The sequence below is a fragment of the Choloepus didactylus genome, chromosome 20, assembly GCF_015220235.1.
Source record: "Choloepus didactylus isolate mChoDid1 chromosome 20, mChoDid1.pri, whole genome shotgun sequence".
Lineage (NCBI taxonomy): Eukaryota > Metazoa > Chordata > Mammalia > Pilosa > Megalonychidae > Choloepus > Choloepus didactylus.
Window position 1 is genome coordinate 38,061,021 of NC_051326.1, and position 25,832 is coordinate 38,086,852.

Sequence of the window (25,832 nt, forward strand, 5' to 3'; positions counted from 1 at the left end):
GAAGCCAATATTTCTACCTACTAGGCTATCTCCCCATTTGAAAAGGAATTCAAGTCAAAGTTGGAAGAAGAACAAAGCATAAGTCTCCACATTTTGCCATAAATTTACTAGCACAATAGTGATCAACCAAGAGGCAAACGAGTTATTTTGGCATCTATGGCATACAAGTACCTTATGAAAATGTTCCAATAATAATTATGGAGAAGATACATTTCTTAGTAATTTACAATACAGTTACATTTTTAAAACAAAATTCTGCCATCTTTCAAATAATACTAATGCTGAATGAAAAGAACTGATATAAACATGAATAGATTCGTATGAGGAACATTCAAAATTGACTGGATAAACATATTTTATCTTGTCAGGAGCAAAAGAGTATAATTAAGAATCTGAGAAATATATATTAAACTAACAAGAGTTGAGAAAGAAGTATCAGAGGACTACTGTAGGAAGAGGTGCAGAAGGTTGCATTCAGAGGTGTAGTATGAAAAAACTGAGTGTGTAACAGACATTGAGAAAAACTCTCCATCAAAAAAACCCCATTCTAAACACAAAGTAATGAATGCTACAGGAAGTTGACACCTGAGATAGAAATTATAGCAACAACAAAACCCAAATCCAGCACAAACTGTAAACAGACTGACTCTACCCTCCCCCATTAAAGGCATAGTCCCCCATCCCCAAAAGTGTATCTATTTCCATGTATAAAAATTAATACAATTTACCTCAATCTCTACTGTCATACACATGATTCCAACTTTCAACGAAATCTTAAGAGACATAAAAAAGGTAAGATAAAACGGTCTGAAGAGACAAAGCAATCGAAAGGACCAAACCCAGATATGAAGTTGGTATTATCAGATAGGGAATTTAAAACAGCAGCAAGGGAAATGTAAAAGGCTCTCTGGAAAAGGTGGGCAACCTACATAAGACAGATATTTTCAGTATAGAGATGGAAACTAAGAGACAGAATAAAAGGGTAAAACTAGGAATGAATATACAGCAACAGAGATGAAAAGTGTAGACTCAACAAAGACAAGGAAGGAACCAGTGAACTTGAAGATAGGTCTATAAAAATAACACTAAAAAACTTGGAACACACAAGGAGAGGGGGAAAACAACAGTAGAAAGAATCCAAGAACCACAGAACAGTACAAATGGCCTAAGACACGGGGAATCTGAGAAGAGAAGAGAGAACAGGGTAAGAGCAATATTTAAAGAAATAACAAAAAGAATTTTTCCAACATTTATGAAAGACACCAAACCACAGATTCAAGAAACTCAGAGAAGCCAACAGGGAAAACGCCCCCCCCAACCCCCCCCCCCCCAAAAAAAAAAATCACACTCAGACATAGAGTATTCAAACTGCTACAAACCAAAAACAAGGAGAAACTCATGATGGCAGCCAGAGAAAAAAAGACACATGGTATACAGAACTGGTTTTCTCAATCTCGGCACTGTTTTGTATGGGAAAATTCTTTGTTCTGCGCATTGTAGGATGTTTAGCAGCACCCATGGTCTCTATCAATTAGATACCAGAAGCAATTCCCTCCACCCCCCAGAGCTGCAGGTTGAGAACTACTTAAGTAGAGAAGCAAAGATAAGAATTATAACAGACCTCTCATGACAAACCATACAAGCCAGAAGACAAAAGACTGGCTAGCAACCTTAAAAGATGTCGTCTTTAAAAAAAAAAACAATCAACACAGAATTCTGAACTCACCAAAAATATGTTCCCCAAATAAAAGAGAAATAAACATTCTCAAGCAAACTGAGATAATTCAGTGAAAGCAGACCTGTACTACAAAACACAAGAAATCATTAATTTTTTTATGTAATAAAGGTCTTGTGGTTATGTAGGAAAATATCTTTTTTCTTAGAAGATAAAGATTTAGGGACAAAGTGACACGATACTTTCGACTCACATTAAAATGGTTTGGAAAAAATAATTATAGATAAATTAAATATGGTGACTGTTAAGTACTATTTAATCTAGGTAATATATAAACTCATGTTCATTGCATATTCAGAAGTTTTCATTATATAAATTAGAATAAAAACACAATGAACAGGTTTTAACAATTAGACACAACTGAATAGTATATTTTAGAATGCAGGCAAGAAGAAAATATCCAGACTATAACACAGGAAGGCAGAACAATGGGAAATACAAAAGACAGTGTGAGGCAAAAAAAATAAAAATTAAAAATAAAAAAAAATAAAACGGAGAAGTTCTAAAAATTTAATCAAAATTCCAGAGGAGAGGGAAAAGAAAATGAGAAGAAACAATCCTTGAAGAGATAAGGGCTGAGAAGGTTCCAGAAGTGATCAAAGAAATCAACAGATTTAAGAAGTCCAAGAAATTCCAAGTAGAATAAATAAAAAGAACTCCACACCTAGATATTTCATAATTAAACTGAGGAATACCATGGAAAAAGAGAAAATCTTTTTAAAAGTCAAGAAAAAGACCAATTAACTTCAGAAGAATGACAGCCTAAGAGGAAATTTTCCAATAGCAACAACAAAAGCCAGAAGGCAGTAGAATGTTAATGCCAATAGAAGGAAAGAAATAATTGATAGTGTGAAATTCTATACACAACAAAAAATATCCCTAAGAATGACAGTGTGTTGGTTTGAATCTATTATGTCCCCCACAAAAGCCATGTTTTTTACTGCAATCTTGTGGGGCACAGATTTACCAGTCTTCATTAGGGTGGAACCTTTTGATTGAATGTTTCCATAGAGCTGTGATCCACTCAACTGTGGGTAAGAACTCTGATTAAACTATTTTCATGGAGGTGTTGACCCCGCCCATTCAGGGTGGGTCTTGATTAGTTCACTGGAGTATTAAAGAGAGTTACGAGCCAACACAGATGGTGATGCTTAGAGATGCTTGGAGATGCAGACAGAAGGATGTCTGGAGATGCTAAGCTAAGAGATGAAGCCCAGAGTTTGACCCAAAGAAACTAAGAAAGGATCCCCAGATGCTTAGAGAGAAACACCCTGGGAGAAAGAAGCAAGGAGAGAGAGCAGTGAAGGCAGAACCCAAGAGACATTTTGGAGAAAGCCATTTTGAAATGCAACACAAGAGCAAAGGACCAGCAGACACCAGCCACGTGCCTTCCAAGCTAGCTGACAGAAGCGTTCTGGACACCACTGGACTTCTTTCAATGAAGGTATCCTCTTGTTGATGCCTTAGTTTGGACACTTTTATGGCCTTAGAACTGTAAATCTGTAACCTAATAAATCCCCTTTATAGAAGCCAATCCATTTCTGGTATGTTGCATAATGGCAGTTCTTGCAAACTGGGACAGATTAAAAAAAAAAAAAAATCAAACATGAGAAACTCGTCCTCTGTCATGAAAGAATATTTTATAGGAAAAAAAAATCAAGGATAAAAGACATGAGATGCAAGTAGTAAAAGAAGTATTTGGATATGACACTGAACAGCTATGAATTAATCTGTAAAGCTAGTTAGAGGTGCATGAATGAAGTAATTTAATCTATACTTATTTTGCCTTTGATGATATTCTACAATGAGTTTAGACAGTTGTTCAAATGTCAATTGCATCAGCACTGTGACAGCAGTATTCATGTTCTGTAAATTGCATTCTCAATAAGAAAGTTGGTGAGTTTGCATCACCTCCACCCTCCACAGCTCAGTAACCACATATAGCCCGAGCATTTATTCTTAGACACTAAATATGCCTTCACTTCTTAAAGACTAATCTTAGTTTCCCAGTTGCAATCACAAATGCCACAAAACGGACTGGCTTAAATAATGGGAAATTATTGGCTCAGAGTTCTGAGGCCAGGAGAAGTCCAAAATCAAGGCATCAGCAAAGCTATGCTTTCTCTCAGAAAGCTGTGGTGTTCTAGGGTTGGCTGCCAGTGATCCCTGGTTCCTTGGTTTTTCCATCACATGACAATGCACATGGTGGCATCTTCTCCTCTTTCTTCTGGGTTCCATGGAATCCCAGGTTCTTACTTCCCTGTGACATTCTATGGTCTTCTCTATAGGGACTCCAATAATAGGATTAAGACTCATCCTGATTCCAATGGCCACATCTTAACTAAAGATAACATCTTCAAAAAGATCCTATTTACAATGTATTCCTACCCACAGGAATGGATTAAGATTAATCCATTTTCTGGGGTACATAATCCAACCTACCACAAGTATTACCAATGGTCACATAAATAAACCATATAACATAGAGTTCTTAACTTACCACAATTGAACACATGGAGTAAGCAAATTACTGTAAGAAACTGTGCTACTGTTAGGTTATATAATGGCCAGCTTTCTCCTTTATTTTGTGTGTTAACCCACATACCACCCCTTATTTATTCTTTATAAGTATCTAACATTTAATAGTCACTTTTCAGGTTTACATTTTCTTTCTTTTCTAATCAAATCAATTACTAAAGCATCTATAAATAGGATTCTGAAAGTTAAAAGAGACTCTTTTACTATTAAAAAGAAACCAAATTCAAGTGTAAAAATAAAAAAAAACTTCAAAGTGGCAACTAATGCTACAAGAACCTTTCTTCAAACAGAAAAACAAGTGATAAAAGTAAAGGAAATAAATATGTATAGGAGGTAGAGTTAAGCAGCCTAAAAAGGTATACATAGAATGATACACAGAAAGACAGACATAATATATATTGGAATGTATTTAATACCTGTTACATGGCAAAAAAGTATACCGGTGCTTTATAATTTTATCTCATATAAAACTAAATCTATAGACTCTGAGGCTCAAAGGGTTAAATAATTTGCACTTAGATATACAGTCAAGAAGTGGCAAAATTAAGATTTACACATCAGTGCTTGATCCTAAACTACATATTACATCTACTCTATGATCCTACTCAAAAAGTAATTTAAAAAGAATGACTTCACAAACTTTTATTTTAATACCAGAACAAAATTAGATCTTTAGAGAATATAATTAGGAAAGAACTAATAATTTTTTGATTCCTGAACTAGATCCTAGTTGAAATTGTTTTGTTAAAGTTGGAAATTTAAACATCCATATATTTGTCTTATCTTTTATTTTACTTCCATTTTTCTTCACCTTGAAACTGAATCTGACATCTTTAACCATTTAATAAAAATCATTGGGCCAGTTCTTCCACTCCCAGACAAAATGCAGAAACAGAGAAGGTTTGCCCTCCCAACTTAAACAACTAGAAAGTAAAATGCAAAATATACAACAGTGCTCAGGTATTGGACAAGAGGGAGAACAGGACTGTGATCCCTGGGAAAAGGGAACCAAAGAAGGAGAACCATACAACTGCATCGGCTACTCTTCTAAGCAGTTGTACTAGGGAAGGGAAAACCAAAGTGAGTCTGAAGGTCTCACTGAGTTGAAGAGGTAGATAGGAGTTCAGGGAGACCAAAGCAACCTTTTGGGGAACAGAGTACCTAAGTGCCAGAATAGGTAGCTGCATAAAGAGAAAGAGCTACAGAAATTTGCTGAAGGGGTGCCCTCAAATCTGCACAGTACTAATCTGTGCATGTGTGAAAGAAAAGTTCTGAAGACCATGAAAGAATCACCACAAAGAAATAAACAGAACAGATCACACTGGACAAAAACTAATTCCCTTTTCCTACAAGACGAAGTAGAAAGACATTGTAATACACGGAACATCAAATAGAATCCTCACACAGGTGTTGCCTTAGTAGTACGGCTGGCCCTAAAGATCATTGTAGACTCACCCAAATAAAGCTTAAAAGCAAGCAGGAACATAATGTCTCCAAGTAATTTAAGTACCAGAAGAAAATCCAAGAAAACTCCTTTCTAAATGAATACAACAAAATTAAACAACCCCAATGTAAAATCCATAATGCTTAGTATCTAATCAAAGGAAACAGAAAAATGTGACCCATAATGAGGAGAAAAAGCAATTTTAGAGGTGATACTAGCAAAATGGCACATTATAACATTCAAGATATCCAGTTTTCAATAAAAAATTACAAATCATGCAATAAGAAAAAAGAAAGTATGGCTCATATGCAGGAAAAAAAAAGCAATCAATATAAAATGTATCTGAAGAAGCCCAGACACTGGACTTAACAGACAAACATTTTAAATCAACTATTTCAAATACGTTCAAAGAGCTACATGAAATCATATCTAAAGAACTAAAAAAAAAGTATGAGAAAGATGTCTTACCAAATAGAGAATATCAATCTTTTTCTAATTCTAGGAATTAGAAAAAGGAATGAAATAGAAATTCTGGAGTTGAAAAGAATAATAACTGAAATGACAAATTCACTAGAGGGGCTCAACAGCAATTGAGTGGCTAGAAGAAAAGACTCAGCAAACTTGAAGACAGGTTAATTGACATTACCTGTTCTCAGGAAAAAGAGAAAAAAGAATGAAAAAGGAACAGGATGAGACCTGTAGAACATTCTCAACTGTACCAACATACTTTGTAATGGAAATTCAGAAGGAGACAAGAGAGAGAAAAGAGTAGAAAGAATATTTAAAGAGATAATGGCCAAAAACTTGCCAAATGTGATGAAAAACACTGACCTACACATCCAAGTAACTCAACAAACTCAAAGAAGGATAAACTCAAAGAGAAACATCAAAAACTGCCAAAAGATCATGAACAACAACAAAAAAGATCATGAACAATACTATAATTCAAACAGACCTCACAGACATCCACAGAACACTCTACCCAACAACAGCAGAATGACTATTTTTCCAGGAGAGATCATACATTAGGCCACAAAACATGTCTCAGTAAATTTAAGAAGACTGAAATCATACAAAGTGTGTTTGTCAACTACGATGGAATGAAATTAGCAATCAATAAAAGAAGGAAAAGGAGAAACAGCACAAATATGTGGAAATTAAACAACACACTCTTAAACAACCAATGGTCAAAAAGAAACCAGAAGGGAAATTAGAAAATACTTTGAGATATGTAACAATGAAAAGACAACATACTAAACCTTATAGAGCACTATGAAAGCAGTGCTCAGAGGGAAGTATATAGTTATAAAACCTACATTAAAAAAGATTAAAGATAGGAGGTGTGGAATTTAGTTAGTCCTTTGGAGTAACTAGTAAATAGCCAGGAACAAATGGTAAATAGTGCGGAATAATTGTTGGGGGGCATCTGTGACTGGACAAACATCATACACCAGTCTGGAAAGTGTGGAATGGTTGAGATCGCAGTACAGAACTGTAAGTAAAGCTACCCAAACTGTGGAGCTGGCAACCCCCCACCCACACACACACACCAGCACATGAGGCTGAGGGGGAACACTCCCCTGTGGGAAAAAGAAGCAGTCTTCCAGGAGTAAGTGAAAGTAATGCAACCAAACTCCAACTGCAGTTTTAATTAACAAATCTGGACTACTGAATACAAGCTACAAGCACAGATAAACCTGGAGCAAGCAGGAAAGGAACCCTGAGGTCTCTCCTGGCAGAGAGGAGCCAGGGCTGATGGGGAAAAAAAATAAATGAAAACAGAGGGTTTGGGAGACAGCTGAGCTCAAAATAATGGAAAACGGCTTTGTACCAAGAAAAGGGGCACAGAGAACTGAGTACCAATTCCAGTCAACCAGCAAAACAGGGGAGCTGGGAACTGGCTCTGAAAACGTGATTTATTTTTTCTTTTTTTCCTCCCATTCTAAGTAGCTCATTAGAAAGCCTCAGGCATTTTCAATTATCAGCACTGACCCAGACAAGGGTGGAGTTAATAGAGTCAGGCAGACAAAGGAGGAATTCAAGTGTAGGAGATAGTTCCCTAAAGAGTGTATCTTCCCCAAGAAAAAGGAGAGGGGGGCATGGCTCAGCTCAAGTGGCTGCCCTCCCTCAGAGAATTCAGACCCCAGCACCTGGGATGGGGAGTGGAAAGGGACAGAAACAACTTAAGCTTGGCTTCTGACAGCCTTGGCCCCTGGTCAGGACATGGTTCACTGAGAATTAAAGGCATGGTACCTCTCTACACAAGTGGGGAGTTGTAGGCTGACAAACATCTCCTCCTGGGAAGGATAGGAAAAGCACAGTCTAGAGGCCTCACAGGAGAGTGACAACCTGCTACGGCTAGTCCTCAGGAGAACCTCATACTGATTACACCCTGCTCCTGAGACCTGGGCCTGTCTGTCTGGGAAAATCTGATTGGGATAATCAAGGGAACCAGATGTGTAGACAACAAAAAAAAAATTACAAGTAACATTAGGAAAAATGAAGATATGGCCCAGACAAAGGAACAAAGGTACATTTCAAATGAGATACAGGAGCTGAAACAACTAATTAAAGATGTTCAAGCAAATCATCTAAACCATATCAATGAGCTGAAGGAATATATGGCAAAAGAGATTAAGTATATCAAGAAGACACTGGGTGACCATAAAGAAGAATTTGTAAGCTTGAAAAACCAAATGGCAGAACTTACGGGAATGAAAGGCACAACAGAAGAGATGAAAAACACAGTGGAGACATACAACAGCAGATTTTAAGAGGCAGAAGAAAGGATTCATGCACTGGAGGACAGGACATCTGAAATCCTACATACAAAAGAAAAGATAGGGAAAAGAATGGAAAAATATGAGTAGCATCTCAAGGAAGTGAATGACAACATGAAGCACCTGAATATACATGTCATGGGTGTCTCAGAAGGAAAAGAGAAGGGAAAAGGGGCAGAAAGAATAATGAAGGAAAAATCACTGAAACTTTCCCATCTCTTATGGAAGATATAAAATTACAGGTCCAAGAAACACAGCATACCCCAAATAGAACAGATTTGAACACACTGACTCCAAGACACATAATAATCAGATTATCCGATGTCAAAGACTAAGAGAGAATTCTGAAAGCACCAAGAGAAAAGCAATCCATCACATACAAGGGAAGTTCGATAAGACTATGTATGGATTTCTCAGTAGAAAGCATGAAGGCAAGAAGGCAGTGGTATGATATATTTAAGACACTGAAAGAGAAAAACTGCCAACCAAGAATTCTATATCCGGCAAGTGTCCTTCAAAAATGAGGGAAAGTTTAAAATATTTTCAGACAGACAGATACTGAGAGAGTTTGTGAACAAGATACCTGCTCTACAAGAAATACTAAAGGGAGGACTACAGGCAGATGGGAAAAGACAGGAGAGAGAGGTTTGGAGAAGAGTACAGAAATGACGACTATCAGTAAGGGAAAAAAGAAAGGAAAAAATAAAATATGACATACAAAATCCAAAAGACAAAATGGTAAACAGTAGAAATTACACTGAGTGAAATTAGCCAGAAACAAAAGGACAAATACTGTATGGTCTCACTAATATGAACTAACATTAATGAGTGAAACTTGAAAGTTTAAGTTGAGAACACAGGTTATCAAGAGGTAGAAAGAGGGTAGAGATCAGCCATCTGATACTGAAGGAGTACAGAATGTTCAACCAGGATTGATTGTATAGATCCGGAAATAGCACAACACTGTGTGATAGTAGCACAATATTGTAAGTAATCTAAACAAAGATGAGTGTGAGTACAGGTGTAAGAGGAAGGCTAGGGGCATGTATGATATCAGATAGAAAGACAGAAGATAAAGACTGGAATTGTATAATTTACTGAAATCCAGAGTGGACAATGATGGTGATTAAGTGTACTAATATAAGAATGTTTTTACATGAGGGAGAACAAATGAATGTCAACGTTGCAAGGTGTTGAAAACTGGATGGTATAGGGGAAAAAATATAATCAACAAAATTAGAGTCTATAGTTAACAGTAACATTGTAAATATGCTTCCATTAATTGTGACAAAGGCAATAACCAAAGCTAAATGTCTGTAAGAGGGGATATAAGGGAGTGGTATGGGATACTTGGTGGTGGTGTGGTTGTATGACTATTTTACTTTATTATTTTATTTATTTTATTTTATTCTTCTTTTTTTTAATTCTTCATTTTTCCTCCTCTTCCTCTTTCATTGCGGAAGAAATGGAAATGTCCTCACACAGATTGTGGTGGTAAATGCATAACTATGTGATTATACCAGGAATCATTTATTGCTTACCTAAGATGGACTGTATGGAGTATGAATAAAACTGTTTAAAAAATAAACAGAAGGATGCAAGTGCTGCAGCAAATGTGGAGAGAAGGATGTACCTAATCATTGTTGGTGGGAAAGTGGAATGGCACAGCCCATCTAGAGGGCAGTGTGGTGGTTCCACAGGAAGCGAAGTAAGGGGTTGCCATATGGTCCTGCAACCCCATTACTGGTTGTATACTGGGAGGAACTGAGAGCGGTGACATGAGTGGACATTGCACACTGGTGTTTGTGGTGGCAGTATTCATGATTTGCAATGGATGAAGGTGGCCTAAGGGTACATCGACTGAAAAACCGAATGGCGAACTGTGGTATACACATACAATGGAATATTGAGTGGCTGCAAGAAGAAATGAAGTTGTAAGGTATGCGACTAGGTGAATGGGTCTTGAGGACAGTATGTTGAATGAAATAAGCCAGAAATGAAAAGACAAACATTATAATCCCTCACTAATATGGACTAACAATAATGTACAAACTCTGAGAATTGAATCTGGGAACATGGGTTATCAGGGGAAGGCTTATGGTAAAGGTTCCTAGACTGTAACGTTCTTACAGCAGTCACATCTATTCGTGAGTTGTAACAGTTATTTCTAAATTCTGAGATGTTGAGCTGCTTGTGTGTGATCTGGTCAGTCCCTGGAGCTTCGTGTGTCTGTGTGGTGCCTGGGAATCGGAGCCAGGGTTTGGCAGCTGTGAATGTTGATATTGCCCCATGCAGCAACTGTTAAAGAGTCTGAAAAGGAGACCAGACTTCGATTGCAGATATGAATGAAATGGACTTGGTTGGGATTGGGGTAGACCAGACTAAAGGGTAGAGGATGATATTAACTGTGTTTTAAAACTTTGGCTTCGGTGTGGGACCAAAGGAAGAGATATTTGGTGCAAAATCTATATTTTCTGTAGCTCACTATATAATTTAACTAGTATGGTCAGTTTACTCAAACACCATAATTACATGGAACCTTGAATAGGAAATGAGATATGTTTGGTTTGTACAGGTTAGCATGAAGCCCAGATACATCCCAGAGTGGGCAGAGAATAAAACATATTTTCAATGCCCCCTTGAGGAACTGGGGTAAAATGTGGAAATATTAAACTTCCCCAACTGGGGAATTCCTGATATTCTCACAAGCATTGATATTCTCACAAGCATTGGGGACTATGCTGGTTTGGATATCTTATGTCCCCTGAAAAGCCATGTTTTAATCCAATCTTGTGGGATATTTAGATTAGGTTGTTTCCATGGAGATGTGACTCACCCAACTCTGGGTAATACCTTTGATTAGATTATTTCCATGGAGGTGGGGCCCTGCCCATTCAGCTTGGGCGTGGATTAGTTTACTGGAGTCCTTTAAACGGCGCTCACAAAGAGAGCAGAGAGACAAAAATGTCCTGGGATATGCTAAGCTAGACCCAGATGCTGCTGACACTTAGAGATGCTTGGAAAAGCCCACTCTGAAACACAACCCAGGAGCAAAGGAACAGAGACGATAGCCATGTGCCTTCCCAGCTGACAGAGGTATCCTGGACGTCGACAGCCGTTTCTTCAGTGAAGGTATCTTCTTGTTGATGCCTTAATTTGGACATTTTCATGGCCTTTGGACTGTAAATTTGTAACTTAATAAATCTCCTTTATAAAAGCCAATCCATTTCTGGTATTTCGCATAATGGCAGCATTAGCAAACTAGAACAGGGACTACCAGTTTAGTAGGCTAAGCCCTCAATCTTGGGGCTTGCCCGTATGAAGCTCATTGCTGCAAAGGAGAGGCTAAGCCTACTTATGATTGTGCCTCAGAGTCACCCCTAGACAATCTCTTTTGTTCCTCAGATATGTTTTCTCTCTCTAAGCCAGCTCTGCAGGTAAACTCACTGCCCTCCCCTCTATGTGGGACATGACTCCCAGGGGTATAAATCTCCCTGGCAATGTGGGACATGACCCCCAGAGATAAGCCTGGCCCTACCATCATGGGATTGAAAAAGTCTTCTTGACCAAAAGTGGGAAGATAAATGAAAGAAAATAATGTTTTGGTAGCTGAGAGATTTCAAATGGAGTCAAGAGGTCATTCTGCAGGTAACTCTTCTGCATTACACAGACATTCCTTTTTAGTTTTCAGTTTATTAGAATAGCTAGAAGGAAATATCTGAAGCTGCTGAACTGCAATCCAGTATCCTTGATTCTTGAAGATGATAATATAACTATATAGCTTATATGGTGTGGCTGTATGATTGTGAAAATCTTATGGGTCACATTCCCTTTACCCAGTATATGGACAAATGAGTAGAAAAATGGGGACAAAAAAATAAATGAATAATGGGGAGGTGGGTATGGGATGTTTTGGGTGTTCTTTTTTACTTTTTTTTTTAATTCTTATTTTATTTTTATTTTTTGGAGTAATGAAAATGTTCAAAAACTGATTGTGGTGATGAATGAAGAACCACGTGATGATAATGTGAACAACTATTGTATACTTTGCATGACTGTATGGTATGTGAATATATCTCAAAAAAAATGCATTAAAAATGGGGAAAAAAAAAAAGATGAAAGATCACACAAAAAGTTAGTTACCTGTGGCTGGGAGTAACTAAATGGCTGGAGGATAGAAGCAGGAAAGACTCTTGAATATATAAGTTGAAGTGGGTTTTTTTTTTTAATTTAAAATAATTTCTTAAAAGAAAGTATATATATCTATATTACCAATTTATACTGCTTATGAAGATCTATAAATAAACTGACTCCAATATTGTAAAATTTTACCAAATTGTTTCAGACAAACAGATCCTCTCAAAACATCATGCTTTGTTCTCAACGGTAAGCTGTAACCAGATAGAGACACTGATTATCTCATTACATTCTACTCCAGATCATCCCAAAACAGGATGCAATTGCATGTGTAAAAAAACAACTAGAAAACGTTTATAAATTTAAAATGTTAGCATTAGGGAACTTTACTAGCTGATTGTAGAAAACTCTTCTTTAAATATGAGCTTTGACTATGAGCCCTGGTGAAGACAGGGTGAGAGGAAAATGGAGAGGGAGTGGAAAGAGAAGGGAAGAAGGAGGTGGAAAAGAAGTGGAGGAGAGGGGAATGAGGAGAAAGGGGACAAGAAATATAAAAGAAAAGAACTTGGACATGTGAACAAAGTTTCTGAGCAACAAAACCAAAAGCTTGTAATGCACTGATAGATAAAGCACAAGTAGTCATTACAATCATGCGGCTTTGTGCTAGGAGGGAGTCATGGGAAAAAGTCATTTGGCAGCAATTATTATTCTTCAAATAGAAAACAGATTCCTATTTTGGAGCAAAGTTTCATAAAATAATATTTACATGAATGATTCTTTGTAGATATTCATGCTCTTTTTGTCCTTTCAAATAACTCAAGATATACAAGAAATCAAAATTTACATTGACCGACAGAAAACAGGAAAACGGAGTTGTTTCTTCTAAAACTAAATCCGATACTAAAGAAGGCCAGGAGTTAAGATGAGCTCTTAAGTAGCTTAAGTGCAGAGTTACAAGTGCAGTTCTATTTTCTATTTATAGACTATGGAAGACACCAAATGTTCTTTTCATTCCTCTGTAAGGTCAATATTGACAACCACCAGCAAGGGATCTAATCACTTCCAGCAATTTGTCTGATGGCCAGAAAGAACTGCCTCTCTATATTTAGAGGTTTTTTGTTACCTCAACAAAATTCTATATTTTCAAAGCAAGTCTTAAATTCTAATCAATTATTAAATTAGAAAGTGAGAACTGATAAGGAAAAATATAAAAACAAAGTGTGATCTTACTGGAGTTCTTGCGCTGATGTAGCTCTGCAGCTTGTTTTTCATTTCTTTTTCATTAAATTTGGCACTTCGCTTTACATAGATTCCTCCATGCTGCCACACAAAAAGTTGGGGGGGAAAAAGGATTTACTGGTAAAATATGCAATGACCATATATAGTCATCAAAAAAGACCACTTTACTGCAGAAAAGCAAAGAATAAAACATTTTAGAATTTAAACTATATTTAATACATTCAAGTATTACTACATAAGGAACACATAGCTAAAAATTCTAATATATTTCAGCATAATTCAAATAAAACTGCATGCTACATTGCACTGGAAAATACCATACCAAGTTCATGTTCTAATAGAAACATTTAGTTTTACTGACAGTTAAAATGTTTTCATTTTAAAAAGTACATTTTTAAAAATAAGAATTTGATCAATTGAATGGATCTTAGCTCCTAATTTTTCCAATGATTTATTACAGAATCACAGAAAGTGTCTTTAAAATGTCAACATTCACAATCTTTAGGGATTTAAAAAAATGACCCAGCAACAGATATTTATGTGGCACTTTCATAAAAATTAAGTTAACCTTAATTAAACTTCGTAAGCACACTTCATTAAAGCTTCGCATTAGGTCAGCATATGATTTGTACTTCTCTATACTATTTGAACTCACCTGTAAAGGAGGCTGCAGTATAACGAAAAACTTGCCTTATCTTTGTCCTCAGTTCCAGGGGAGAGCCTCCAAACCCTTAAAATTTCCTGTGATGGCAATCTGTTTTGTAATTCATAGTGGGCCCTGGACCTCACCTGAGAGTTCTTAAGCTAAGGACTGACAGGGTGGGGCTAGCCACACCTGCGGTCTTAAGGTAAGCCTGGTCACACCAGAAACACCAACCTTGTGATTAAGGGATTAGGGCTTCAAGCCAGGTCACATCAACCCATATCAGCCTACCAACCCAAACTCCAGGAGCGAAGGGGGCTGCAGATTGTGTTTAACCACCTGGACACTGATTCTGTCAATCATACCTACATAATGAGACCCCATGTAAACTCAGGACACTCAAAGCTCCAGTGATCTTCCATGATCTTCCATGACTGAGAAGATAATCACTGTACCAGGAAGGTGACCTGGTACCATGAGGAGAGGACATGGAAGCTTGCATTTGAGACCCTCCCAGACCTCACCCTATGCATCTCTTCTTTTGGCTTCTTCTTATTTCCATGCTTTAACTATAATAAAGTTATAATTGTAAGTAAAGCACTTTCAGTGAGTTTTGTGAGTCATTCTAGTGAATTACTGAACCTAAGAGGATGGTGGGAACCCCTGAATTTGTAGCCAGTTGGTCAGAAGTGCAGGTGGCCTGTACTGCAACTGGTATCTGAAGGGCCATCTTGTAGAGCACTGCCCTTAACCTCTGCGGTCTGGCCTAACTCCATGTAGTTAAGAGTCAGAACTGTAACTGGACTGAGTTACTGCAGTATTTGTAGTTGGTGTCAGAAGCTGTTGTGGACCTAGGAGAAATTTTTGATAACCTATATATAGACTGAATTTGATTTTGCCTTAATAGAGAATATGGTAAAGAGTAAAAGGAAAGGACAGAGAGAAGTAAAGATAGGAAAGTATAAAGATACACAGTGTACAGGAGAGGATGCTTAGATTGTAGCTGAGTGTAGATTCAAAACTCAAAATACTCTATAGATGTATGCCATTGTAACCCAAACAGAGAAATACCTGATGAGAATAAATTCATTTTTTAACATCTCTTTACAAATGAAGGCCACAGAATGTATATACTATAATGTAAAATTTCCTCAAACTTGAAGATATTATGACTATTTTTTGCATACCATTTCTTTCCTACCATTTAACTTGCATATTATATTTTATTTAATTCAAAAACATGAGAGTTATTTCACAAGAGTATGGAAGATACAGAAATGAAGACAAAGTATCTTTCCTTAAGGAAGTTAAAGATTAGAGGGAAGTTAGATACGTATATAAGTACGATATAAAGAGAATTTGATTAGTGCTTTAGCAAAGAACCAAAAACAAAAGCAGAGTGGAAGAACAGGAGAGACTTCATGATGGCATCTAAACTGGACCTTAAAAGAAGAGCAGAAAGGGCATTTATCTTCAACCAAATGAACTGCTTGAACATACTGAGGTGAGAATGATTCAGGATAGACAGCTAGATTCAAGGGAGATAGATCATAGTGGGTCATGAGTGACATGCAAGGGAATTTGAGCTTTATTCAGCTGCGAGGCACACAATTTTGAACAGGTAAGTGGTTTAACCAAGTTTATGGTTTGGGAAGCAAATGAGAAAAGTAAAAAGAAGACTGAAGAGAAGGAGGAGGAGGAGAAAAAAAATACAACAAAGCAAAACCGGAGGCAGAAAGACCATTTAGGAGGTTAATATAATGAACCAGACAATAGGTAAGAGTAAGAGTGTGGCATGAGTACTGGAGAGGAAGGAAATGATTTGAGAAAAATTTCAGAAGTTGATAAATATAGGGCTCTGCTGTAAAGTTTATGAGGGGGGAAATAAGATTATACCCATAAAGTATTTTTGTAGACTGAAGGTAGTAATTGCCAACTCTATGTTAATTTCACACAACACATCAAGTACCTCTCAACATCATTAAGGGTATGGGTAAATTGTAAGCACACTCACCTTGTTTTGATTTTCTCTCTCATGGGATACAGAAAAAAACAGGGCAAACTTCCCCCTATGTGGGATCTCACACCCAGGGGAGTGAATCTCCCTGGCAACGTGGAATATGACTTCCGAGGAGGAAGAAGACCCAGCATCGTATGGAGAACATCTTGACCAAAAGGGGGATGTGAAAGGAAATGAAATAAGCTTCAGTGGCAGAGAGATTCCAAAAGGAGCCAAGAGGTCACTCTGGTGGGGACTCTTATCACAATATAGACAACCCTTTTTAAGTTCTAATGAATTGGAATAGCTAGCAGTAGATACCTGAAACTATCAAACTACAACCCAGAACCCATGAATCTTGAAGATGATTGTATAAAAATGTAGCTTATAAGGGGTGACAATGGCATTGGGAAAGCCATATGGACCAGACTCCCCTTCGTCCAGTGTATGGATGAATGAGCAGAAAAATGGGGGGGGGGGGGGGAGGAAGCACCCAGTGTTCTTTTTTACTTTAATTGTTCTTTTTCACTTCAATTTTTATTCTTATTATTTTGGTGTGTGTGGTAATGAAAATGTTCAAAAATTAATTTTGGTGATGAACGCACAACTATATACTGGTACTGTGAACAACCGAATGTACGCTTTGTATGACTGCATAGTATGTGAATATCTCTCAATAAAAATGAATTAAAAAAAAAAAAAAACAGGGCAAAAACTAAAGTAAAATTCACCGGCTCCTGGATGTTATACTTTGTAGTCAGTCAGGCACAAATTGCACTGCAAAGTGCCCATACCTGAAACTTCATTCAGCTTTGGGGAGCCTCCAGGATTATTCAAGAATCATTTTTAAGAGTTTAGTTTGATCTGACATTAGGTAAAATGGATAGCCTAGAAACCTGAGTTTGATCATGAACTCTCTCAGAAACTCCCCAAATTATTATTTAAGTGGTTTAGTCTCCTAAACTAAGCATCCTTCTAGGGACTCTGAATTTTTAAGACTGTTCTTGAAATGTTTCATAAAACTGCTCTATGATCTTTTGAGAAGGCAGTCTTGTTTTGGGGTTGAAAAGGTCAAGGGGGGAAAGAGAAAGAAAGAAGTATCTCATTAAAAGAAAATTAAGGAAAAAAGAAATTGAGAAATAAAGCACCTGACTGGCATTTGGGGATTAATTGTCTTCTTACTTAAAAGATGCTTAGGCATCCTATTCCACCATCCCTTTCGCACTCTAATCTATCCTGCATCTATTCATAAATTCCACCCTTTGCATCAAACTTTATCCCACTGGGGTTCCTAATCATTGAACTGAAGCAGCAAAGTCTCATACTAACCAAATTTCTTTCCTCTACTTGTTCTGAATTCCAAGCCTTCCTCAAGTTGTTTTAATTATCAAGCAATTATACCTGCTACAAAATCAGTTAAACTTTATGGGTATGCTCATCCCTTTACAGAAAGGACTAATGAAAGACTATAATACTGATTTTTATGTTTAAAATAATAAAGCAACAATAAATACAAACAAAAATTTTAAAATACAATCACAGGGGGGGAAAAGCATCTCCTTCTCTGAAGACAAGAATATCATTTTTAAGACAAATATTATTATATTTAATACTCAGTTCTTATCTGCTTAAAACACAATCAGCTTTACTGCACAAGAATAAAACCGATGCAGCCATAAATAACATCAGTGATTAGATGAAAGGCCAGTAACAGCTGTTAGAAATATAACATTACCTTCACAGGGTTTAAATGATCAAAAGCTCTCTACAGCAATTTACTTAAACACCCCCCCTCCACCCCGCCACACACACCAGTGAGGTAACTGACATAGTTGCTTTTTGTTGGAGGGGGGGTGGGGGGATGGGGGAGTGGGGAGGTATAGGAAAGCAAGCATAACTCTGTTATGCATTCTAAAGCTAAACTACATCTTACATTAAGTTAGAAATATTTACTTTTGAAATATCTGTATATTTTCTATATATACAAAATACTTAGTAATTTATAAACACAATAATTAACAAGAAATACAAAACTTAAGTCTGTTGTTTCCTCACATTTTTGCTACAAATAACCTTTTGTGATTAGCTTTTTTTTTTTTTTTTTTTGCTTCATACAAATAAGTGCTAAATCAAGTCCTTTAAAATGAAAAAGTAACTTCCTGGTATAAAGTACACAACTTAATAATCTATTCCATTTTTAATGTGTACTCAATTACAGAGTACTTTTCATCAAGATATATATGAGTTTTATTTTCCTTTAAAGACTTAGGACAAGAAGAGATAGGTGAGTATTCAAGTACTGTAACTTCAAATGCAACATAAACATTGATAATTCAATTTATGGATAGCATGAATTGGTGGTACCAGTACTTTTAGTTCATTAGATGTCTTTTAAATTTACATATTTCTAGAACTCACTATACCTTTAGCCTTTCATTCAATGGATTTTCAGTCTTATTAACAAGCATAACTGCTATACAAATTTCATACTTTATATTTTTAAAAATTATATTTCAGATAATGCATATGTTCAGCGAAGGCAAAGAAAAATGATAGTTATCTCTTTCTTCACATAGAAGAACATGTTACGTGAAGTTTCATGACCTGAAGGTTATCATATAATTTTAAAGGGCATTTTGGAAAATAAATTAAGTATTTATTATGTGCCTGACACTTATGCTAAGCACTTTACATAGAGATTTAAATATCCTACAGATCATTAGTTACTTTTATCATTAGTTTCTGAAGGTAGGCATCTATCAAAATCATAAGCCTTTAAATTTCATATTTGTTTAACTTTGTATATTTGCTATTTAATTTAACTATCAGGTAATCATCTATGTATATAAATGAACATCCTTAACAATACTAAATAAAATTACTTCAATTTAGAATAAGCTATTAAACCTATCATAAACCAAAAATATATTCATCTTTATAAAATATGTACTAAATTTTAAAATATAAAATACTGGTAAATGCACACACACATATATAAAGACAAAAGCACAGAAAAAAGTTACCTGAGAAAAATAACACCCATACAATGGAAGCCACTTTAACCCATCTTTCAGCACATAGCGCACATGTCCAAGAGCATTCTGCCTGATGGCCAAAATATCAGCAACAATCCAGTCAACTGCAAAGATAGAACCAAAATATTTAGTGCATGAATGATCCACATATGAACCTCAACACTCCCTTCAAAGAAAGAGAAATCATCTTCACAGCACTGTGTTAGGAATATGCTTTAAAAATATAATTAGGGTGTTTTAAATTATTTTAAATCAACCCAGCAATTAAAAAATGTATAACTTTTAAACATTTCTAAGAAGGCTTTCAATTTTATATATAAAATGCAAAAGTCAAAAAACACTAAAGTAATCCAAAAGCAGCATGAGCAAGAAATAAAGTAACTTCTCTAATTCTTTAAATCTAGAATATATTAAGACGTTTTCTTTTTTTAATGAAATAAGGGAAATTATTAGCAAAAAAATGGCAAAATGAAACCTTCAAACACAAGCCAAATAATCCATATAGTTAAACAAAAGGCAAGGACACTTTATCTTTACTAGTGAGTTTTAGGATACAATAATTTATAACAGCATTCAAAATAAAGGTCTCAAGAAGCTTAAAATTGTGCTAGGTAGATATGTGTTCCTTACACAATCAAAGGACACTATACAAGCTATGTATAACTATAATTATATATTTTACTAGTAAAAGGTGAGCAAAAAAATAAGAAGGCGTAAGTTGATTACAACAAAAAGCTTCCTAGAAGAAATAAGTCGCTAAGTTGAGTTCTCAAACAGTAGAAGAAATTCCAAACAGAAGGAGTGGCCCTTGTTAAAGCAAAGAAACAGGAACTAACAAAATGTGTGCAGAAATCTATGGACTATAGTTAACAGTATCATTTTAATATTCTTTCATCAACAGTAACAAATGTACCACACCAATACTATGGGTCAATAATGGCAAGTGGGGGTAAAGAAGGAGATAAGAGGTATTGGGAGGATTCGGATTTTCTTTTCTCTTTTTGTTTCTTTTCTGGAGTAATAAAAATGTTCTAAAATTGATCATCGGAATGCATGCACAATTATGTGATGACATTGTGAGCCAGCAATTCTACACTTTGGATGGTCTGTATGGTGTGTGAATATACCTCAATAAAACCGCATTAAAAAAAAATATGTACAGAGCACAGTAACAGAGGAGATGGTTTAAATAGAATAAGAGGAAATAAAATAAAGAGGACAAATGGTAAAGATTCTTGACAACCAGAAAGGTTTAAATTTTAAAGTAAATGGATGCAAACTACCCCATCTCTTGATGAGAACGAAAATGAAACATGAGGGAGACTTGAGGATGGGACCCTTGGAAATAAAACTGCTAAGACTATGTAAATAGAATATAATCCTACAACCACAAGGGTGTTCTGGGCAACAGAAATGAGAACAAGAGTGAATTAGAGTTACGGGGGGAAAGGTATTTTTTCAAAAGTAGGAAGTGAAAGCCAGGAAATTTAAAAAGTTCTGTGAAATCCTTTAGGCAATATATATCATTTTAGATAGTAAAACATCCCAAAGAAGATATAACATTGAAAAGTAATCTTTTGGATAAATGTTTTCTCAGTTACTATATATCTCCCTTCTTAGTCAGCAATTATAACACACAAGTTAATTTTTCTTGATGATTTAAGAGTTACAATTATACATATAAACTTTATTATGAGTCCTTTTAAATAGAGTGATGCCTGCAAGGATTCCCACCCACACCCACTCCTGTATTAAATGATTCCTGGCAGCTATGTCAGGAATTTTGATATCTATGCTATTTAGAGCTAACAATTAACACTTTTTTCTAAAGTATATAACTTCCTGTAGAAGCTTTCTCCCTATCCCTCTAATTCAAATCAAATAAACAATATTTCCTTCTAATCAAGACTTGGAAACCCTATAATGAAGCTCATTATAGCTGTACCTAATGTAAAAGCAAATCAATTCTGAGAACAAAGTGTGATTCTCAAGCTAAAGTACATCCTGGGACAAGTTGGGGGCATAAAACTAACAGATTTGGAATCTTTTCTTGGCACAGTTATTTTTAGAGTTTGGGGAAAAGAAAAATACATTTTGGTAGCAAAACAAGAATGCTTATACTGCAGTCTAGAATACATCCTCCATGAATTTTTAAGACAAAGTATAAGATTTCCAAAATATGTTATGTTTGTGATGGGCTTCCCTGGGTACACCCTTAAACTTTTGGAAATTTTACTGGAAAAGCTTAAGAAATAACTTAAGTAGTTCTTCTATGAACAAAAGACACAAACTTTGGGCCATCACTTTTTGGTACTAAACTGTCTTTTTGACTTTTCCTTTATTCTCAGCTAAGTTTCAAACAGATGACACTAGATTCCAGCTAAGTTACTGACAGCTTAGAGTAAGAGTATATATATCAGAGTAATTCACTGTTTTTACAATAACTATTCATATTTTATGTTCTGATATGAGTAATTTAATTATGATTTCAATAAATCTGGCTATGTAAGAACTGTTCAATAGTGATCCAGCCAATCCAGTGTCATTGCTACCATTAACTTGGAGAAGAGAAGGGGAGGGCAGTGAGGAGAGACAGTATGCTTTATTTTTCCCATTTAAATTATCATATAATAATAGTCCCTAATTCAAAAAGGTGTTGGTAGTCTAAAAGAGGAATTGCACATAAAGCACTTACCTACCATGGATTCAACACTGTGCTAACAGTTAGCTATTATAATTATCATCACTACTGTTGTTAAATGCCTCCTAAGAGCCAGGCAATGTAGAAGGCTTATGAGATGGCCTATGTAAACTGTCTAAAATCCCTGATCACTAGATACTACTCACACTTTACCAACAAGGAAGGCTCAGAGAGGTTAAGTAATTTGCCCACTATCACACAGCCTATTACAGAACAGCCATATGAACTTAGGTCTCTATCACTCCAAAGCCCATGATTTTTATAACAGTTTACTCACCACACATACTGTTAGTCAATAAAAATGTCACCTAAGCCAAGAAAGGAAAGTATTTCATGAGATTAAAAGGGAAGTAGTACCAAAAGCAAATAATTGAATGAGATAAAGGAATTAAAGCCACTATAACATTGTTGGCTTTGGAAGTATTAAGTTAACAGAGACTAAGTTAAAATGTAGAAACAGCAAGGGCACATCAAGTGAAAACAAGGAGAGAGACTAATTAAAATGTCAATTCTTTTGAATGCCAGGCCAAAAAATAACATGTATTCTAGCAGACCTAGCAGAGGATGAATTCGAGAGTCTATACCGAACAGCAGTCCTTGAAATGTTCTGCTAATTATATTTTCAGAGACATTCAGTTGTATTCTTAACATCACAAACAGGATTAAAAAAGGGTACCTAAACAGAACAGGACAATGAACCATGTCTATGGATAGATTTTACTGTCCTTTAGATTCCTAAAAATATAAGGAAAATTTTATGTGCACATTTTTCTGGGAAAATGCTCCATACCTTCCATCATAATCTAACAGAAACCCAGAATTCCAAAATGATTCCATCAGAAACAGTACAGGAATAAGCAGGACTGTTTGTAGCAAAAAGGCTGAAATGTTTGGAGAAACAATCAAAACACAGGAAGAAGTTAGGCTGCTTTAGAGGCCAGAATTATAAGCAGACACTTACTAACCATGTACTAGATGCTTTGATATTTTTGGTTAAAGTCAAGTGTAATTAGACCAAATACTCTGAGCCAGTCATGCTAGCAATGTCCGGAAATACACAGATAAATCTAAATTACTCTCAACCTCTTGTAGCTCCAACTCTTGCCTTATAAACAGAATGTAATCATTAATAAGCTAAATTGAGAAAAATGTATTTCAAATTCTTTTACTTTCCATACCATATTTATGATAGCAGTTGCAATAAAAACAAACAATAATAACAACAACAAAAAATCATGATGAGGCAGCTGAAGGGAAGAAGAGAAAGGAAAGTCATGGTCACAAGTGATTTTCCATTATCACTGATCAGGTTGTTTTTGGCTTTGAGTTCCTAAGCACTGTATTTCTAAAAGTCATAAAAATAGCATTTAGTAGGTATGCATCAAAAGCAGTTACTAGTTAAAAATAAAACAAGAAGTGGGATGGGGGGAATTATTTGAAGAATTAAAAAGTCCCTTAACCAATGTCAATTTCCTGGTTTTGATACTGTACTACAGCTATATAAGAGGCCACCATTGGGGAAAACTGGGTGAAGGATTCACAAGACTCTATGTACTGTTTTTACCAATTCCTGTGAGTCTATAATTATTACAAAATAATTTTTTAAAAGGTACCTTAACCTAATTTAAAGTATATACTGTATTATACTGAAGACCTTTTTTGATTCCTCTGAAAGAATAGTAAACTAGAATTAAACGAAACATATTTGAAGAGGCAAAAAGAACTGCAGAGAGTGGGACATCCACCTTCCGAGTGGGACCTTCATGTCGTGTGCAGGGAGAGAGCAAATTCAAAATGGGTGAGGTTGAGAAGGGCAAGAAGATTTCTGTTCAGAAGTGTGCCCAGTGCCACACCATGGAAAAGGGAGGCAAGCACAAGACTGGGCCAAATCTGCATGGTCTGTTTGGGCAGAAGACAGGTCAGGCCTCTGGATTCTCTTACACAGATGCCAAAAGAACAAAGGTATCACTCGGAGAAAGGAGACACTCTGGAGTATTTGGAGAATCCCAAGAAGTACATCCCTGGAACAAAAATGATCTTTGCTGACATTAAGAAGAAGGCATGAAGAGCAGACATGAAAGCTTATCTCCAAAAAAAGCTACAAATGAGTAATATTTGGCCACTCCATTATTTATTATAAAATGGCTTTTTTACATGTACCATACTTAAATTGACGGTTGATGGGATATTTTTGTTGGTTAGTCCTGAGTTAAATAAGATTAGCTTATCATTAAATGAGTACGATTGAGCTTTTTTGAATTTTGATAGTAATTCTGGTTTGGCAAGTATCATCCCTATTTCCCCCTTTTAAAGATATAAATGAATTTGAGGCTACAGTGAATTAGTAATGCTCAACTTTTCACAAAGATGGTAAACACCAACTCACAACCTACAGGAGATTGGTTTTAAATTTAGATTTATATAACTGGTTTTATGAATATATTTAAATATGAGTGAAATCCCTTCACTGTCTCATAGAACAGAGCAAGACTCACCTGGGTTTCAATTGGTGTTCGTTAGCCTGCTTAAAGGCAGGTGCTGAAAATAAGGCAGCTATGTCTACTTTATCTTTTTGGTCTTTACTGTGTCAATCTAATTAAAATTCCCTGTATCTGAAATGTTGCCTTTTAATTAACAACAAGCATTTTGGTGTGGTTTATGTGTAATATCAAATAAAGAATGCTGAACACTTAAAAAAAAAAAAAAGAACTGCAGACATTAGCAATTAATACCTTGTTTACGAAATGAATGCTCTAATACTGGCACACCCTTTCTGCAGCTTAATAATCAAAACATAAAATCTACATATCCTTTGACCCACCAATTCCACTTCTAGAAATATAACTTACAGAAGTAATTCTACAAATACAAAATGGATGCACAGAAAATTTAAAGAACTATTCAAAGAAACAAAAAGAAAATAGCTTATTTATACCCAACAGAGGGAGAAGGTAAGTTTAGAACAATCCAAAGCTTAAACATTCCTAAATTTTTAAAAAGTGTAATCACAAAAATATAGGGTCAGTTATAATATCTGTATAGAAAATTCATGTTTTAAGGAAAGAACATCTTATTTAAATATATAAGAATATTATTTTGAATGTCTATGTATCTTTCATAGAAAAACCTAGGCTTCGTGCAAATGAAATACAAACCTGTGCTTTGATGATTGGATAAATATATTATATTTTCTTTATTTTTTGGAAAATCCCCATATAGCAGTATCTAAAAGATAAAAAATTAAAAAAAAAAAACACATTACTTTGACATTTTTCAACATGCATACAATAACATACAAAACAAAACTATATTAAAAAATTGACAAAAACATGTCATGAATCTTTCCAATGATGATTAACAACAATTAGATTTTTCTTATGAGTCTCAAAGACCTTCACGGTACCTTTATAAACTGGTTACATGTAGAGCAAGTTATTGGTCCTCTGCATTCACAACTTGGCTAAATGTTGCAAGAGGTCTAGCTTTTGACCTATCTCAGTTTTTGACAGGCCTTCCTCACTAAGCTTAATCATTTCTAGCTTTTGATTTCAAGTGACAGATGTATGCCTCTTCCTTTCACT

The 25,832-nt window shown here is 35.6% G+C and overlaps 1 protein-coding gene across 2 annotated transcripts in view; it reads right to left on the reverse strand.

The window, feature by feature from the left end:
* Positions 1-25,832, reverse strand: part of AGPAT5 (1-acylglycerol-3-phosphate O-acyltransferase 5) — a 109,998-nt gene that overhangs the window by 66,192 nt on the left and 17,974 nt on the right. For both annotated transcript variants that reach the window (XM_037813214.1, XM_037813213.1), the window contains exons 2-4: positions 25,407-25,476; positions 19,539-19,654; positions 13,865-13,954 (exon numbers count right to left, since the gene is read on the reverse strand). In XM_037813214.1, the coding sequence (XP_037669142.1) occupies positions 13,865-13,954; positions 19,539-19,654; positions 25,407-25,476 (276 nt within the window). The remainder of the gene's footprint in view (positions 1-13,864; positions 13,955-19,538; positions 19,655-25,406; positions 25,477-25,832) is intronic.